General features: G+C 52.1%; 1 protein-coding gene across 7 annotated transcripts in view; it reads left to right on the top strand.

Annotated features, from left to right (window-relative positions):
- Window positions 1–16499, top strand: part of LOC108405971 (carboxyl-terminal PDZ ligand of neuronal nitric oxide synthase protein) — a 251651-nt gene that overhangs the window by 204714 nt on the left and 30438 nt on the right. For all 7 annotated transcript variants that reach the window (XM_073222112.1, XM_037023722.2, XM_037023723.2 and 4 more), the window contains 2 exons: window positions 2812–2920; window positions 11044–11185. In XM_073222112.1, coding sequence (XP_073078213.1) covers window positions 2812–2920; window positions 11044–11185 — 251 coding nt within the window. The remainder of the gene's footprint in view (window positions 1–2811; window positions 2921–11043; window positions 11186–16499) is intronic.

Below are 16499 nucleotides of genomic sequence, written 5' to 3'. Positions count from 1 at the left end.
AAAAGTCAAAGGAGTTTAGCATGTGATGAATCTGAACTAAGCGGACCTGACTTCCTGAGAGGAAGATGAAGGGGCAGGCAGACGTGCCGTGGGTGCTCACCGACGGCGGCGGGGACGTGTCCTTCCCTCGCGGGCAGGCACAGGAGCCTCTGTGTGCCGCCTGCCGTGCTGGCACCAGGGATGCTGGGATGTGGTTCTTACTCCTTCAAGGCACTCCAGCATAAACATCATAGGGTAACATACACGCGCTGGGATGGGTGAGCCCAGGGGCTCGGCAGCTCCAACTCGGCGGAGGGGCGGGCAGGGAAGGCTGCTCAGAACCGAGCCCTGAGGAGCCAGTGGTGTCCGGCGGTGGCAGACGCAGGAGATGTACGTCATTAGTTCTGAAAGGCCGTTAGGTCAGGACTCTCTCTTGAGAGACAAAAGCAGAAAGGAGGATGCTGCGTGCTGACGAGTTTGGACTTGACCCTAGGGCAGCAGGAAGCCTTTGAATGTTTTTAAAGGGAAATAAAAGGATGTGGTTTGTGTTTTTAAAAATACCACTTGGCTAGGAAAGTAGAGAAGGGTTGGCAGTGGGTGAGCTAGGAAGCAGACACACTAGACGGGTTGCAGAAATCCAGGAGAAAAGTAGGACCAAAACAGTGCCACAGAGTTGAAGAAAAAAGCATTCAGAGACTGGGGTGGTGGGCTGCCAAGAACTTAGTCCTGAGTCAGGGGTGCTGCCCGGGTTCCCGGCCTGAGGGGGTATGGTACCCCTCGTCGAGATGGGGCTTGGGAGAAGGAAGGCCACGTTTGCTTGGAGAAAATGGGGAAGATGGTGAATTCAAGCAGGGGCATGTCGCCCCTGAGCAGCTTGAGACGCCTTCAGGAAGGTGTGTCTGGAAGGCCTGGCTGGTGGGTCTGGAGCTCAGGCAGGACCAGTTGTTGGCTGGTCCCTTCCATGTTAGGAGGCCACTTTGGGGTCATTAGAAGCACAGAGGACTTCTCTGGGCTCAGTGACATTAGATTAGCTTTCTTGGAAGCCACCTTAAGTAAGCAGGTCACCTTTATGTCAGTGTCGTTTAGAGGTGGTAGATGTGTGCCATGTACTGAAATGACTCCCGGCAGCATTCAGAGAAACAGGGGGGCCCCAGGGTGAACGTGGGCTTCCTCCTCGGACTGTCCTCTCTGTATCCACTTTCCTTTTGACTGTCCCTCCAGGCTTCTTGGGGTCCTTGATGAGAATCTCAGGAAAAAGACACCAAGAGACTATTTCGAGGTTATGTGGGTAAGAAGTGGAAAGACACTTGCCTCGTCATTTGTCTTCCCAGTAACCCTGCAAGATGTGACTGTCAATAGACCCATTTTACAGATGACAACACCGAGCCTCTGAGGCTTACATGATTGACTTCATAGTAAGTGACAAAGTTGTGGATACAACGCTAAATCCTGTTCTCTTTCCACTACACAGGACTGACCGGCACTAGGACAGGGCAGGCCTGTTAAATCCTTGGGTGGAAGTCACCACTGTTGTTAGTGAGGAAAAGATGTTTTATGGAAATGACGTGCCCCCGGAGGGTGTATCAGGGCAACACTCCTTGGATTGCCCCAAACCGGTTCTGCTGATGCACCGCCCGTAGGCCCCTCCCATGCCCCGTGCCGACAGCGCCCAGACCTGTGGCTCCTGTGGTGCCCTGTCCCAGGCCCACTTAAGTGCCAGCCGTTAGGGACTTGCTTACTATTTTCCCCGTTCCCCAGCCTTGCCCTCTGCCTCTGCTCCTGCCCCCCGGCCCCCAGCAGCCAGAGTGATCCTTTAGTGTCAAGCGTCGGGAAGTCAGTTCCCTGCTCAGGAGCCTCTGATGGTGGGTCCCTCATCTTGCTTGGAGCGCAAACCCTGACCGTGATGCCCTCCCGTATCCTGGCCCCTGGCTGCATCTCTGGCCCGTCGCTGACCACACTCACTCCATATGGGCCATGCAGTGAATGCGCCAGGCGCCTTCGGAACACCACAGGGCTTTTAAACGTGCTGTCCCCACTTCCTGCAGCTCCTGTGCCCCACAGTCCTGTGCCTGGCTCCTTTGCGCCATTCTGTAAGGTCTCTGCCTGTGGTGCAGTCTTCCCGCTGGCCACTGCCCTGAATGGCCCCCAACATCCTCTGGCCTTGCTCTGCCTTGTTTCTCTGTGTAGTGCTCGTTTTCCATTTGTTTATCACTGCCTCCTGCGTGTGAGCTCCGTGAGCCTGGGGACTTTACCGCTGTTCCCCTTGCTGCTGGGATAGTGGCTGCCCACTGCGTGGACTCGGGGACTGGCTGCATGGCAGAATGAATACACGGGGGCCATGGGCCTGATGGAGGGGGACGGGCACTGATGTCACCTCCACTACCACAGGGACCCGTGGTGGTGAGGCGTTTCTCCTAACGTGGTCAGCACCACTGGCGCCCAAGGCTCCTTATTTGGGGATAGCTGAACGGGTGTCAGGAGACTCTGCCGCATTTCCCTGGATTAGGTGCCGGTGTATTGCCCTGCTAAGGGAAGGGAACAGTTTTTCCTCCTAACACCCAGGTTACCAGGACAGATTTGCTGTCTAGCCTAGTGTGGGGTCTGTGTCCTGTCCCCGCCCCCCTTCCAGAGCGGAGGCCACTCACTGGGCGTCAGTGCTTAGGGAGCCACTGAAAGTGCCACCTGCATTGTAGCATTCACGGGGAGAAGGCCTTCCCTGGAATGTGACTTGAGGGAGCTCCGTGCCCAGGCTGCCCCGAAGCAGAGGTTTCCCTGTTGGAGATTTGAACCTACTGCTATTTTCAGTGCATTTTTCTGTTGCTCTTCCTGTAGGATCTTCTACGTCTCTCACGATTCCCAAGACTTGAAGATCTTCAGCTATATCGCTCGAGATGGTGCCAGCAATGTCTTCAGGTGTAACGTCTTTAAATCCAAGAAGAAGGTAAAGGGGCAGTCATCGGTCATCTTTAATTTCCCTCTGACATCGGTGGTCTGTCACTGCTCCTGTGTAGTGGAATTCTCTTAGTGTCATCTCATCTAAACGTTGTCCTTAGCGACATGCAGACACGTGGACAGATCTCAGCCACTGGGTAAGGGCTCTGGATGGGGAGCACACGGGCGCACAGGACAGCCGCCCGCCTTGGTGTACGGCAGGAGAGAAGCATGGACGTGCGCTGATGAGGCCTTGCGTCCTGTCCACAGGCTGACCTGTGGGATCCAGTTTAGACTGTGTGGGACGTTGGTTGTGCCGATGGCTGTTTTGGTGACGCAGCCTTGATGCTTGAGGAAATCACCTTTTGCGACTCTGGCGAGGCATGCACGCCCTCTGTCATTCTTCCAGGGGCCTGACACACCAAACCAGGCTTTGGGAAAGCTCTAATTTTTTTTTGTTTTTGTTTTTTGTTGTTGTTTTTTTCTCTAGTTCTTCCTGTTCGCTAAAACCCTGCAGGGTGTTTGTTATCTGGGGCACTGCCTGCCATGGGCCTCAGCTTCCTTGTCTCTAAGACAAGGAGGAGGCGTCAGGATCAGCATTGCCCAAAATGTTTCCCATAAAACCTGAACTCCTCCCCCCAGCTGTTGGCACATGAGCCTGTTTAAATTTGCAGCAAGTCCTAAAGTCAGAGCAACGCCTTTAACTTTGTTTAACCCAGTGTTTCTTAGGCCACCTTGGGCCACGGAATCATGTTTTCCGTGTACTATGTGTTAGTATGACAAAGACTATTTTTCTGCAGGAGAGACTCCGGACAAAAACACTGCGTGCCTCTCAGGTTCCGCACAGGTCCACCACTGCAGACACAAACCGCTGAGCCTGGCTTTCTGCGGGGACCAGTGCCGCACTCCTGTGTGACATGTTATGCCCTGGGGCATCTTTAATAGGCCCGCGCCTTGTCAAGCCAGGATAATACACGACAGGGTCAATATTTATGATACATATTTCCGGTCCCCCCCCAGCTCTGCAGAGAAGATTCTACTTTGATGATCAAGCCTCTTCCTGCAGGGAGATCTGTGCCCCTATCCACCTGTTCCCAGGCTTTTTAATGCAAATCGTGGAATTGGATGGAAAGAGCCAGAACTAGAAGAGTAGAAGGCAAACGGGGGCAAGTTGACCGACTTCACTTCTAGATACGAGTACAGTTGAAAAAAAAAAGCGGGGATCCGTGGGGCTAAGTGGAGCTGCAAATTAAGAACCAAAAGAAAGAGGAGGAGTGGGAGGGAAAGGAAGAAACGGCAGAAGGCTGGGGAGCAAAGGCTCTTAGGCAGCTTCGAGGTGCGGGGACGAGGGGAGGGGAGGGGAGGGGAGGGGGAGTGCAGTGTCCCTGAGAGTATGAGTTGGGTTATCCGCAAAGGTCTTTGACAGATGCGGCTAAAGACGGGCATTCCCTTTGAATTCATTTTGAGCGCTCTATTCATTTAATTCATTTTGAGTACATGTGACTTTAGTTTTGTCCAGTAACTGAATCACATGGACTTCAGATTTTTTGAAGTTACAACTGGCACACTGTAATTTACTAATGCATCCTGTATGAAGTTGGGGACAGGTAATTTTCACCACTAGGTTTACAGATGAGTACACTGACGCTCAGAGAGATTAAATGACTCGTCGCGGTTCCCATGAGCCGGCACTGGCTGGGATTGGAGAGGCGTGCAGAACAAAAGAACTCTGAGCAGGAAACCGGGGGTGAAGGGGATCATTCCATTTGCTTTGCCATCAGCTCTAGTATAGCAGCAGAGACACAGTGGGGTCATCCAGTTCTGCCAAAATCTGAGTCTGAGAACAATGCCCACTGGAAGCATTGATCCTGGGGGGAGCACAGAATTAAGTTCGTATTTCCCAGTGAAAAAGTAGTCGTCTGGTGCACTGGTATTTTTTTTTCCAGGTCTCAAAGCTCTCAAGCTAATTCGGGTCACTGGCTCTTCTATCTTCTCCATCCCTTTCACTCTCACCTACTGAGACTGAGCTGGTTCTCAGGCCCTTGGCTGGCCTGCAGCCATGCAACTGAAGGAATTGTTTCCAGACAGCCTGGGCTGGGAGCCCCATCGCTGCCCAGCTGTAGGTGGAAGGACTGGTTTCCAAGCCAAGAAAGAGAAGTGGATTGTTGGGCCAAGGAAGCAGAAGTGGGGAGGGTGGGGAACATGTCTAGAATCTTTGCGCGCTTACCCTGGTCAGCCTCCAGATATGGTGATTTCTTCCTGCGTAAAGCACTTCTGGTTTGGGGAGATAGCAGGTGGCTTGAGAAGGAGTTTTCACTGGCAACTTGTAAGAATACTTAGGAGGTGAGGTGTAGAGTCTGTGCACTGAGGGAATGTCCGGCGGGGTGTTTCTGGGTGGCTGCAGGTCAGCAGGGAGATCCAGCAGGCCTGGGTGTTCCCTGGAGCCCTCGTGCTGATCGAGGCCTAGGGGATTCTTGTATGAGCTCCTCTCCAGGGCTTCGGTTTTAGCTGTTTGCACCACATCGTGTGCCCCGGATGCATGCTCATGGCACATTTTCCGACGGGCTTCTCACGTGGGGGGCATCCTCACCCCTCCGTCCGTCATGGGGAACAGGGTGGTTTCTTCTGGGCAGAGGGCCTCCCTGTATGTCACCCCCAGCACAGCTGTCACTGTGCACTTCAGCTCTGCCTTTGGTCACCCACACATGCAGCCAGTGTGGTGCTCACCCCCACCCCCCCCACCTCCCGGGTTTGCTCCTGAGCTGGGTTTTTTAGCTGGGCTCTCATCTGAAGCTAGATAGCACCCTGCCTGCTACTCACAGCGCTCTAGACTACCCGGTTTCCAGCTTGTGTTGAATCAGGTTATCTGATGTTTTGGTTACTTGCTGTGTGCCTGCGACTGTTCTAAACTCTTTATGTGAATTACCACCTTTCCTTCCCCAGGGGGCCTGTGAGGGGGGGCAGTGTTATGCTCTTCATTTTATAGATGGAAAAACGGAGGCTTAAGAAACAGTTCGCAGCGAGAGGTGGCATCACAACAGAGCTCCCATTCTTAACCTCCGCGGGGCGCTCTTCTCATCAGGAAGTGCTCAGTGAAGGACTGGCCGTGCTCTTCAAGCCTGTGTGTAGCCAGGTTCTCCCATCGTCATCGCTTGAGTGTGAAGAGTTCCTTGACTCGAAATGGCCCGGGTCACTTTGACATAGATTTTCCTTTTTTCTCCTAGTATCCTTATGTCTCCTACTGACTGTGTTTTGTAGTTGGTGAAGGAAAGAGGGCGGGGAAGTAAGGTGCCGTTGGGCACGCAGTGGGTCAGCAGCGCCACTGAGATCAGAACCTAGCTTCCTACTTCTAGTCCAGAGCTCTGTTCCATGAGACTTGTGAAGAATGCAGGAATTTCTCTGGACTTGAGCGTCTCCAGCCGGGAGATGAGATGAGAGGCATCCCGGGGTTGCTGATCATTTTGTGCCAAGCAATCCGATCTTCAGGGAACAAGTTCTGTGTGATGGGGAAGGTTGGCCGGGATTGGGGTGGGGGGCTGTCCCCCAGCACTGTCAGAGCTGGGAAGGAGGGGTGGAGTAGGTTTCCTCCTCGCCCAGAGCACCCAGTGGAGGCCCTTCCACCTGACACAGTGAGCACCTGCTGCCCCCCGTCGGGTGTTTGTTTGCAAGGCCTTTAGCCTCTCGTGACGCTTCCTGTGTGACCGCTGACCTCTCCTGTGGCGTGGCTGTGCCCTTCTGTCACTTTCTCCTAGCCCCAGGAGGCCGTGGCTGTGGGCCCTGATCAAGTGTGACTGTACAATCAGTGCGAAAATACACGGAGTGTTGGCAGTTGACAGGGGTGGCGGGAATCTGCCCATTATCTTTACGAGCAGCTCCTCGGAATCATTTTGCTTGCAACCCCAGCTCATCGGTTTGGGTTAAGAGAAGTCATTTCCTCTTTTAATGCTGTCACTGTCACATGAGGGGCCAGCAGCTGAGAAGTTCAACTGTCCTTGAGAGCTTGCCATGGATTTCGAATGATGAGGACACTCATGTGCTACAGAACAAGCCACTTGCCTGGCCCAGCTGAGGACAGGGGAGAGAGACGGGTCCTACATTTAGGGAGAGAGCTTGTCTTTTTATATCTTAAATTTTGGGGTGGGGTTATGTTGGGAAGTGGAAATACAGAATCACAGACCTCAGAACTCAGTCTAGTCCAATCCTCTTTGTTTAGGAAATCAGTACCTGGAAAGGTGAATTAAGCTGCCCGTGGTCACCTAGCTGGTTACTGATGACCTTGGGGTTATAACTCAGCCTTCTTTTCTCTGTGGTGCTGTGGTTTGTGCACTAGCAGAGGACAAGGAAAAACCCAGTCTATTGGAAATTCCCCGATACACTATCTTCTGTCAACATTGAAAGTCATAGCCACTTTGAAAGTAAGCTCTCCTCATAGCGATATTCTGGTGTCCAAGGCACTCCGTCAATCAAATGTTGTGATCAAGGCCATTAGGTAACCTATTGGAGAGAAACCTAACCCATCTCCTACTCAGAGCCAGACCACCGTGGCTCTTCCTTGTGTAGAAGTCCAAATACATTTTCTTGCTTCAGGATTGTGAATTCTCTAGATGGCAGTCATTTGATATAAGCTTAAATCTTTTACTGAGTTTCAAAAAAAGGTTCTATTTTCGCTGAGATTCTGTGGCAGTTAGAGTCAAGATAAAGGCACTATACTTGACTGCCGTGATAGACGAGAAGAACTGTGCACCTGGTGGGAGCTGTCCTAGAACTGACTCATTGGACTTTGGTTCCCTAGAAATCAGAAGCATGTGCCAGCCAGGCCTCAAGTGCTCAGAAAACACTTGAGTTGTTCAGAAAACTTGAGTGCTCAGAGTTGGGGGGAAACCATAAGCTAGAGGCCAGAGTTGGACTGATAAAGACCCCTGTTTCCAGGAGGGTACCTGCCCTTCTCTTCTTTCTGTCCTGCTGCCACTTCATCTTGGGTGTCATCATCATCTTTGTGCATGGCAAACCTTGCATTTGGAGCTTAAACCCTGCACGTTCCATACTTCTCTAGAGACTCTCTTTAATCATGCCTATGACTTGTGAAATAGAGCCTTTTCCAGGGCAGTGAAATTCAAAATAGCCCTCAAGGTTATCTATTAGATTAGCTGCAGAGTAAGACTAAGTGATTGACATTCTTTGCATGTGTATATCACTCAAAAGATTCCCAGCCAACCACAAGGTCCCCTAAAATGAGAGCAGAAAATCACATCGTGATGGACTGTAATTTCTCTGTAGACCCGTGAAATATAGGGATCCACGGTTAGATTTCTACCTTCCTAAAGCTGCCACTGCAGACTTCTGTCTGCTTTTGAGGGGACAGCCCAGTCTCGCTGAGAATGTAGTGTTGTTTTCATGATTTGCAGCAATTCCTCAGTGTTGACGCCCCGGTAGGCATGTAGTTGGTACCCGCATTAGACACGCTGCAGAGAAGAGCTCTCTGTTGCTCTTGACTTCTGTGCTGGATTGAGGTGGTGGGGAGGGGGCTTTGTCAACATGAGTAAGTAGATGGCTTAAAGAAGCATTTCTGTGCTGTGAGGATAAGTGGCGCGGAGTTCTAAGACGGCTTCCTCTCTAGCCCTATTTCACAAAATTGCCTCGTGCGGCTGAGAGCCGCTCTGAAGTTAGACAGTCCTTCCCAGCTTTGGAAGCCTCACAGCCCTATCTGGCCAAATCTAAACAACTCTCAGCCCACAGGTGCTTCGGGATTGCTAATAGAAAATGGCTTTGGACAGGAAGACTTGATCCGCGTGGCCAAGTACTTTTCAGGGGCTTGAGTTAAACTAAACTGGATTTGTACAGAAATAACGCAGTATAATGATGCTTTAAAAAAAAATCTGGCGAATTCCAGAGAATGGCCAGGTCACGGAGCTGGAAGAAACTGCCGTCCCAGCCTAGCACTACTTGTGTGCTTGCTCTGCTGTGTACCTGCGGGCACATCTTTAACACTCCCGTGATTTCCAAAGGCCCGTTTATGGTCATGAGACGCAACGGGGACCAAGGGAAGGGGCTCTTTTTTAAAGCTTTTCCTCACAGTTCTCCTCCTTCGGTTTAGACATGGCTTATTAACAATTAAGTCCTGGCACGTGATTCCTGCATTCCAAGGGGTCAGGCAGAACCAGTTTTCTTGGCCACGTCTCTGAGTGAGGAGGCCTAGCAGGCGGCCAGGCTATGCAGAAGGCACATGGCGCCAGTGGTGGGGGGGAACAGCCCCTGCCAGGTGCAGGTGGACCCTGCGAGCCACCTTCAAGGAACTTCCCCCCTCACAAGGGCCTTCCGTAGAATTTTCTAAAAGTAGACTTTTCCCTGGTGAAGGAAGGAGAGCTTAGAGGTCAAGGGGCATCTAAACTCACATAAACACTTTGGGGTAAAATTGGGAGCCACCACGCCCCTTTTAGCTCCTGGAGGGGTGCGTGGGAAGGGCAGGTCTTTGATGTGTATGTAGTCCTGCTGAAGAACAAGTAGGGTAGCTTGGTTGCATACTCAGGTGCAGAGGGCCCTTCGTAAACCAAGGACTGTGTCCTTTACTGTGACTGAAAGTAGAGTGCCTTCACCCTAAAGAGGAGGAAAGGATAAATGAGTGCAACAAACCGCAGAAGTGCTGAGCTCTGCCTACCGACACTCTGCCTCCAAGCCCCCAGACACCGAGTCACTTGCGTGTCCATCACACACAGCCACTCCCCTCTCCCTTCTCTGACTTTCGGGGCTTGTTTGCGGTTTGTGAACTGGTCATGAGCTTTGCCGTAAAGGCTGAACGATAGGCAGTCTGCTCTCAACCTCACAAAGGGAATCAGCAACGGAAGATCCCAGGAGGCCCAGGGGAAGAATCGAGTCTCCTTTTTCTTCAGAGAGTTGAGCTTCTGGTTCAGCCCTCTGACCAGAGCACAGCCTGACGGCCAGGGGAGATGGCAAAACCCGGGCTGTGCATGGCCCCACTTGGGTAGGGACTGCGCCCTCTCGATCACACGTCTTCGTGTATTTTGGGAATGGGAAAGGTGGGGCCTTCTTGTGTAAGACTGGCGCCTGCTGCTCCTCACCTTCGGTGCAGATCGAGCAGTCGCCTCTGAGATCGTGTGGGGTCACTAGGTGGTCACAGCTGACCTGAAGCCAGATCCTCCAAAATGTGATGAGAGTCACGAGTGGGGTGACAGCCATAGTTAAATAAAGTGTGGTGTGCGGTGGTGGCATGTGCGGGGACCACGGGGGTCAGTGGAGCGGTGAGCTGAGCGTCCAGCCTGAACTCCTATCTCAGAGCTGCCATTGGATTCATTCTTCGTCCTTGGAAAAAAAGAAACGCTGGCTGATGACCAGGCTGCGGTCAGTTGTCCACTGTGGAGGCCATGCCCCGGAAACCTTGCGTGAGGTCCTTCCTACACCTGCGTGGGCCAGACGCTCAGCGGCAGGCTTCCTTGCCCTGCGTCCGCCTCCCCTCGCTGAGCAGCGGGTCCTGAGAGCCAGGGCCAGGCTCAGTCCCTGGGCTGTTACAGGAAGAGGTTAAGTAGTAGGAAAAGGTCAAAGACTAGATCCGAATGAGTGACGTCTTCAGAGCAGACCGGGAAGGCTCACCTCAGCTCTGGTTCGCTGCCCGTGGCATCCAGGGGGCTGGGCTCTGGGGCTGTCAGCTGGTTCTGCCATTTGGACCATGCTTCTCAGCCCCCATCCCCACAGCCCTTGGTCTGCCGGAGCTCCAGGGAGAAGCCCACTGTTGCCAGCAGGAAAACAGAAAGATGGCTGTGTTGCTTCATGTGATGAACCCATTGAACATTTGCTCATGGTGGGCAAAGGATTCTGAAGCATACTGGCCACTTGTGTTAAACCTGGGAGGAGGAACTGGGCTAAGCCCAGAACTGGGGTATTTGCTGTCCGTCAGTTGGCTGTTTTTGGAGTATCTCAGGAAGGGAGGTGTCTTCCACTCATCTTTGTGAGTGTGAGCACGTTGGAACGACCTTAGATTTCCCCCTCTCTCATTTGCGGGCTCTGCGGGCTCCTGCCGGCGTGCCCCTTGCACATCCTCTCCCACCCCAGCCTCTCCGTGCGTCCTTGGGCAGGGTCTCCGTGGCCTTCACCTGCTCTCTCTCTCTCTCTCCTTCCCAGAGCCAAGCTATGCGCATCGTCCGGACCGTGGGGCAGGCCTTCGAGGTCTGCCACAAGCTGAGCCTGCAGCACACCCAGCAGAATGCAGATGGCCAGGAGGACGGGGACAGCGAGAGGGGCAGCAGTAGCTCAGGGGACCCAGGTAGGCCGCCCACCACTGCGGGTGCGGACTGACAGGCAGGAGGACACACAGCTTGGGGCGAGGGTCACTCCTCCAAGCCCCCAGACACCGAGTCACTTGCGTTTTATTTTTTCTACTTTTCTTGAGATCCCAAATTTTCTTTAGGGAACGTGTGTTATTTTCAGATAATTAAACAGGTTTAAACTATCAAATGGAAACTGACTGGATATCAGGAAACATGTTTTAAAGGTATTGCTCATGCTCCTGAGTCTGAACCCAAAGAAAATTTTAGTAGAAATGTACCATCATACAACAAATTAGAAAGAAGATAAATTTACAGTTACCTGAACACTTACTTTTTTTTTCCTATTTCTAAATTCGGTAGTTCTATAAACCCTCAGTATGGACATCTTCCCAATATCTCTAATTTTCAAGTTATTAAAAGGCAGAAATAAGACAAAGATTCCTTTTACCACCTTGATCATCTAACTAAATGTGTAAAAAACAAAGTCTGAGCATTAGAAAAGAGAAGGTACAAGGCTAATATTGTTTATGTTATGTTAATTTTTATATGCAAAAACCCAAGAAAATAAGCTGAAAGCTGTTAGAAATAATACTTAAAAATGTGAGGTCCAGTATCACATACAGATGACTAAGGGTTTTTTATTCCCACAAGTACTCAGAAGTTAGTGGAAGAAACAATCCATTAAAGTACCAATTTAAAAAGATAAAATACCTGTGAAAAAATAACAAAAATGTATATGCTTTGTATGAAGAAAATCACGAACAAACGGGAGGGTCTTGGTTAGGAAACCACAATGTCATAAAAATGTTGGTTTTCCTTATGTTCAATTTGTAAATTTAATGTAACAATACAAATTTCTAACAGCAAAGGGGGCCCTTTGGAGAGCGTATAGAATTCCAAACTTAAGGAATACAGAGAAAGCCGTGCTCAGAGGAAAATCTGTGGGTCCCTCTGGGAACAGGAGCCAGGCGGCCAGCGAAGGAAAGAGATTGTGCTGCACAGCCCTACAGCTGGCGTGCTGCTCAGAGAACAGAGGCCGAGCAACTTCACCTGGAGGTGTTGCCCTAGAGCTGCTCGCTGGAGAAGACTGATGCCTTTACGTTACCAGCTCTTCTTTGGCGGTGCCCTGGTAGCAGAGGCTCCAAGCTTTCACAGCCCTGGCAGCCAGGATGCACATATGCAAAAGGAAATTCTGACCAGCTAGTAAAGCGCACAGTCTCTGGGGCAGCCGCTAATGCCTGGAGAGAAGGGGCTGGACCCAGGACGGGTGCCCAGAGGTGGAGTTTGCACATTGCTGTTCTCTAGACTCCTGTCTGAGGGCCTTGAGCCAGTCCCCAAGCACCTAACAGAAACCTGCTGCCCAGCTGCCTGCCAAGGAGGTGGGGAGGGTGCGGTTTGGCCTCTGGAGAAGAGGACTAGCTGGAGAGCAGTTCGTTCAGACCCCTCTGAGGGGTCGGTCTTATTCCCCTCCTGCGGAGGGAGCTACTCTCTCCCGCCACCTCCAGCCCCACAAGGAGATATGATTTCCTGTGGTACTGTGGAGGTTCTCTTCCGGGGTCACTACAGGTCACTTCTGTCCTGTTCTCTGTCTGATCTCTGCCCGCCCTGGCTCCTTCCCATCCCTGAGTGTCCTGAAACCTCCTGCCAGTAGTCTCAGCCTCACCTCCAGGCAGACACTCCACTTGGCCTTCAGTGCCCTGTCTTTGGAGAAGCCTGCATTTCAGCTCCCCTTCTCCTTACCAAAAATGTAAAGACTTTTTTCGGTTCCTGTGTTCTCTTCATTCCTGGCTGATACTGTTACCTTGATCATTTCACTCCCTGGCTACAGATGCGGGGTGGCTTCTGCCTTCAGTGGAGTGCAAGCCCTGGGGGGGGGTGGGTGGGCAGGACTGCTCCATGTAGACTTATTATACTTGTAAAGTGAAATGATAGACATGGTCAGTGAGCGTGGCCAAGGATGCATGTCATTTTAGCCATTGCCAACAGCATTTATTCAATGCTTATTCTATGCCAAATGTATGTTGAGTAGGGATTTCAGCAGGGAGTGACTTTTAAGCAGTCCCCTTGATGAGGAAGGATGACCTTCGGTATGGGGAGAGCAGGTAGAATTGCAGTGATCTGGCCCGGAGGGTGAGACTGGCGGGCTGAGCACCCTGATGGTGGTGGCGGTGGCTGCACAGAGACCAGCGTGGTTAACGCCCCTCCCGTTGTAGCACATGGTCAGCGTTGAAATGATGGGCCCACTAGCTCTGCACCTCTCCTGGTAACACCTCTTTGTTGATAATTTTCTCAAATCATCATGCTAAATATGAGACCTCAGCTGCTTGGCATCTTCTGTGTACCACCCTCCCTAAGAAGAATGAAATTTATTTCTACATGTAGAAACATCTGGGTCCATTTTAGGAAAACTTGTTGGGTCCGGTACAGTTCCCTCAAAATTTGAGGTGTCAGAGCCCTCAGTGTCCCTTTAAGGAGGTCAGGGTCGGGTAGGTGTGCACTGTGCCCATCACACTGGCATCCCTGCTGAGTTAGGGAAGTGGCAGGGGCCCTTCCCTCTTCGTGCAAATGAGACTGTGGCCTGTGGCATGATGGAAGCGTGTTAGTGAGGGAGATGGACACGCATGTGCTGAGGGTAAGGAATTGGCTCCTGTGATTGCGGAGGTGTGGCGAGTCCGGAGCCTGCAGGGTAGGCTGGCCGGTGGAACCCCGGGGGAGAGTTGCGGTTCAAGTCTAAAGGCGGCTGGCTGGCTGGCAGAGTTCCTGTCCTTCCAGGAGGTCGCTCTGTGTTCTACTAAGGCTTTCCAGTTGGTCGGACGAGGCCCACCTACATTACGGAGGGGAATGTGCTTTACTCAAAGTCGGCTGATGTCGGTGTTTGCCTCATCTGAAAAATACCTTCACAGCAACATCTAGAATTATGTTTGGTCAGATATCTGGGCACCCTGGCCTAGCCAAGTTGACACACAAAACTGACCATTGCAGAAGTGAAGAGGCCACGTGGTGTGGCAGGAAGCATGCTGGAGCCGCCGATTTGAGAAGCACCTGGGAGCTCGGGTTCTGGCACCTGAACTTCCCGGCAGGGTGACCTTCAGCAAATTTCATTATCTCAGATTTGTCTTTTCTTATCTGTCAGGTGTGAGATAATGCATGTAAGTCAGCGTTATGCCTAGCATACTATCCTCTCTAAATATGTGTTAGTTATGAGCTGGTTTTCCAGTTCTAAGTCTAATATACATGCCCCCCTCTGTGCAGTGAGGAGGGAAGACAGGATGTTTGGAGTCCCATGATTTTAGGACAGGTCCACATTAAATGATGGATCAGGTGCCCTCTGGCTGCAGCTAGGGCCGCAGCCACAAAGTTACACCTACTTGGAGTATTGGATGCCCCGAGATTACAGATGCAGGATGGGAAACCTTTTCTTACCAAGGATGGCGCTCACTGCCCAGCCCCATGGTCGCTCTTTACTGTTCCACTTGTTTCCTTACTGTCTATAAACTGCTAGGAACATGTTTCTTTTTTCTCTAAATGCATCCACCAGAAGCATCTATCGGCTCCATTAAGATTTGGGGGAGCACCTTGAAGCCTCAGAGTAGGACTGTCGGTTGGCAGTTTTTTGTTTTAACAAGAATGACCACGTCCCAAGCTTCCATGTTGGGAGCTGTTCATTTAGTGCCATGTTTGTCTTCCCAGTGGTGCGGCCCACGTGGTGTGACTGTAGCCCCTTTATTGTGTGGAGGGAACTTGTTTGCCCTGGAGGAATTGGGCAGCGCGGAGGCTGTGCTGTTCACCTTCCGGTGTGGTGGGGGGGCCTCTCTCCCTCTCAGTGCCTGCCTTCCTTCCCTCCCTCATTCCCTCAGTCCCTTCCCTGTCCTGGGGGACATTTATCTTTTGTATCTTCAGGCAGCAGCTGCCCTCAGGCCCTGGGGCTCAGCCTGGCGGGCCAGTGCAGCTACTGCATGTGCCTTGCTTGGCCCTGCACAGTTTCTCTGAGTCCTGGAGAGGGTTTCCTGGGAACCGTCCTGTTCCATTGGAGGCATCCCTCCTCCCATGGCGGCGGGCAGTCCAGCATGGGGAAGGGCTTGGAAACCTTTGGAAGAAGAGAGCTTCTTAAAGCTGAAACTCCCAGCATCTGCACAGTGAGCGATGGATTCGGGGATGTTTACTGTTCACCTGTTGCATCTGCTGGCCCTGGGCGCCCTGCTCACCTAGTAGCAAGCACTCGCGGACGTTCTGTCGCTTCTGCTCTTCCCCAGACCTGCTCCGCTGTCTCACTGCGTGACCCCTGCCCGATCCTGTGTTTCTCCTTAGTTCCAGCTCCTTCCTTCATTCAGCGGGTGTTTATCACGTGCCTCTGGAGTGCCAGGCTCAATTCTGCATCTGGGAAACTGCACAAGACCGTGCTGGTGAGGCGCTCACCATCCGAGCCGGGGTGGGGCGCAAACAGACGGCATGCCAACGAGGTCACGTTGGAGAGCAAATGCCCTGAAGAGACCAAGCGGGCTGGGTGTAGGACAGGTGGGACTGTGGGTGGCAGCAGGGAGCCTGCCGGGTGGCAGGGGGCGCCGTGGTGAAAAGCCCTGAGCCTGGAGCCACACTGGTAACTTGGAGCCCCGGCTCCAGCCTTACTGGCTGTGTGCCTCGGTTTCTTTAGCCATCAAATGGGGATCATAATAGGGCCTACCTCTTGGTATGGTCGTGAGGATAAGTTACTTGATGCATGTAAAATCCTTAAACCCGGGCCCTGGAATGTTGTCAGTGCTTTTTATGTTTAAACCGTTACCACTGCAATTTTGAGACAAAATGGCCGTTTCAAGCACTTTGAGAGTGAGCTGATAATTCCTTGTTCTTTTTTAAAAACCGTTTTATTGAAGTGTAATTGACATGTAGTAAGTTCTGCGTTATTCCAGCAGTACCTGCCCATTCCAGCCCTGTAACGCGGGGCAGCACTGGGGAAACCCGCATCCCCCGGGTGGCCTGGCTGCGGTCACCTGTGCTCCCCGGGCTCAGCCGGACTCCCTCCCCACTCAGCAGCGCCCCTGGCTGGCCCAGCTTCCGTCTCTGGGGACAGTGTCTTTCTCCTGTGCTGTGTGAACGCTTGCACCCGCCTCCGCCTTCCACCCTCATCTCACTTGTTCCTGAATCCCCCGCCATCAGGCGCCTCCTGAGCCTTCTCCTGGGCTGACTTGTTCCCCCGCGGCATATAGATACGGCAAAGTCTCCCCCATCTTCAGAAAAAAACAAAATGAAACCTGCATCTTCCCCTAGCCTCATCTCATTCCTTCCGTCATAGTCAAGCTTCTTACAAGACAT

This window comes from Manis javanica, chromosome 14 (genome assembly GCF_040802235.1).
Source record: "Manis javanica isolate MJ-LG chromosome 14, MJ_LKY, whole genome shotgun sequence".
In the NCBI taxonomy this organism is placed as follows: domain Eukaryota; kingdom Metazoa; phylum Chordata; class Mammalia; order Pholidota; family Manidae; genus Manis; species Manis javanica.
This window is presented reverse-complemented; position numbering and strand designations above follow the sequence as displayed.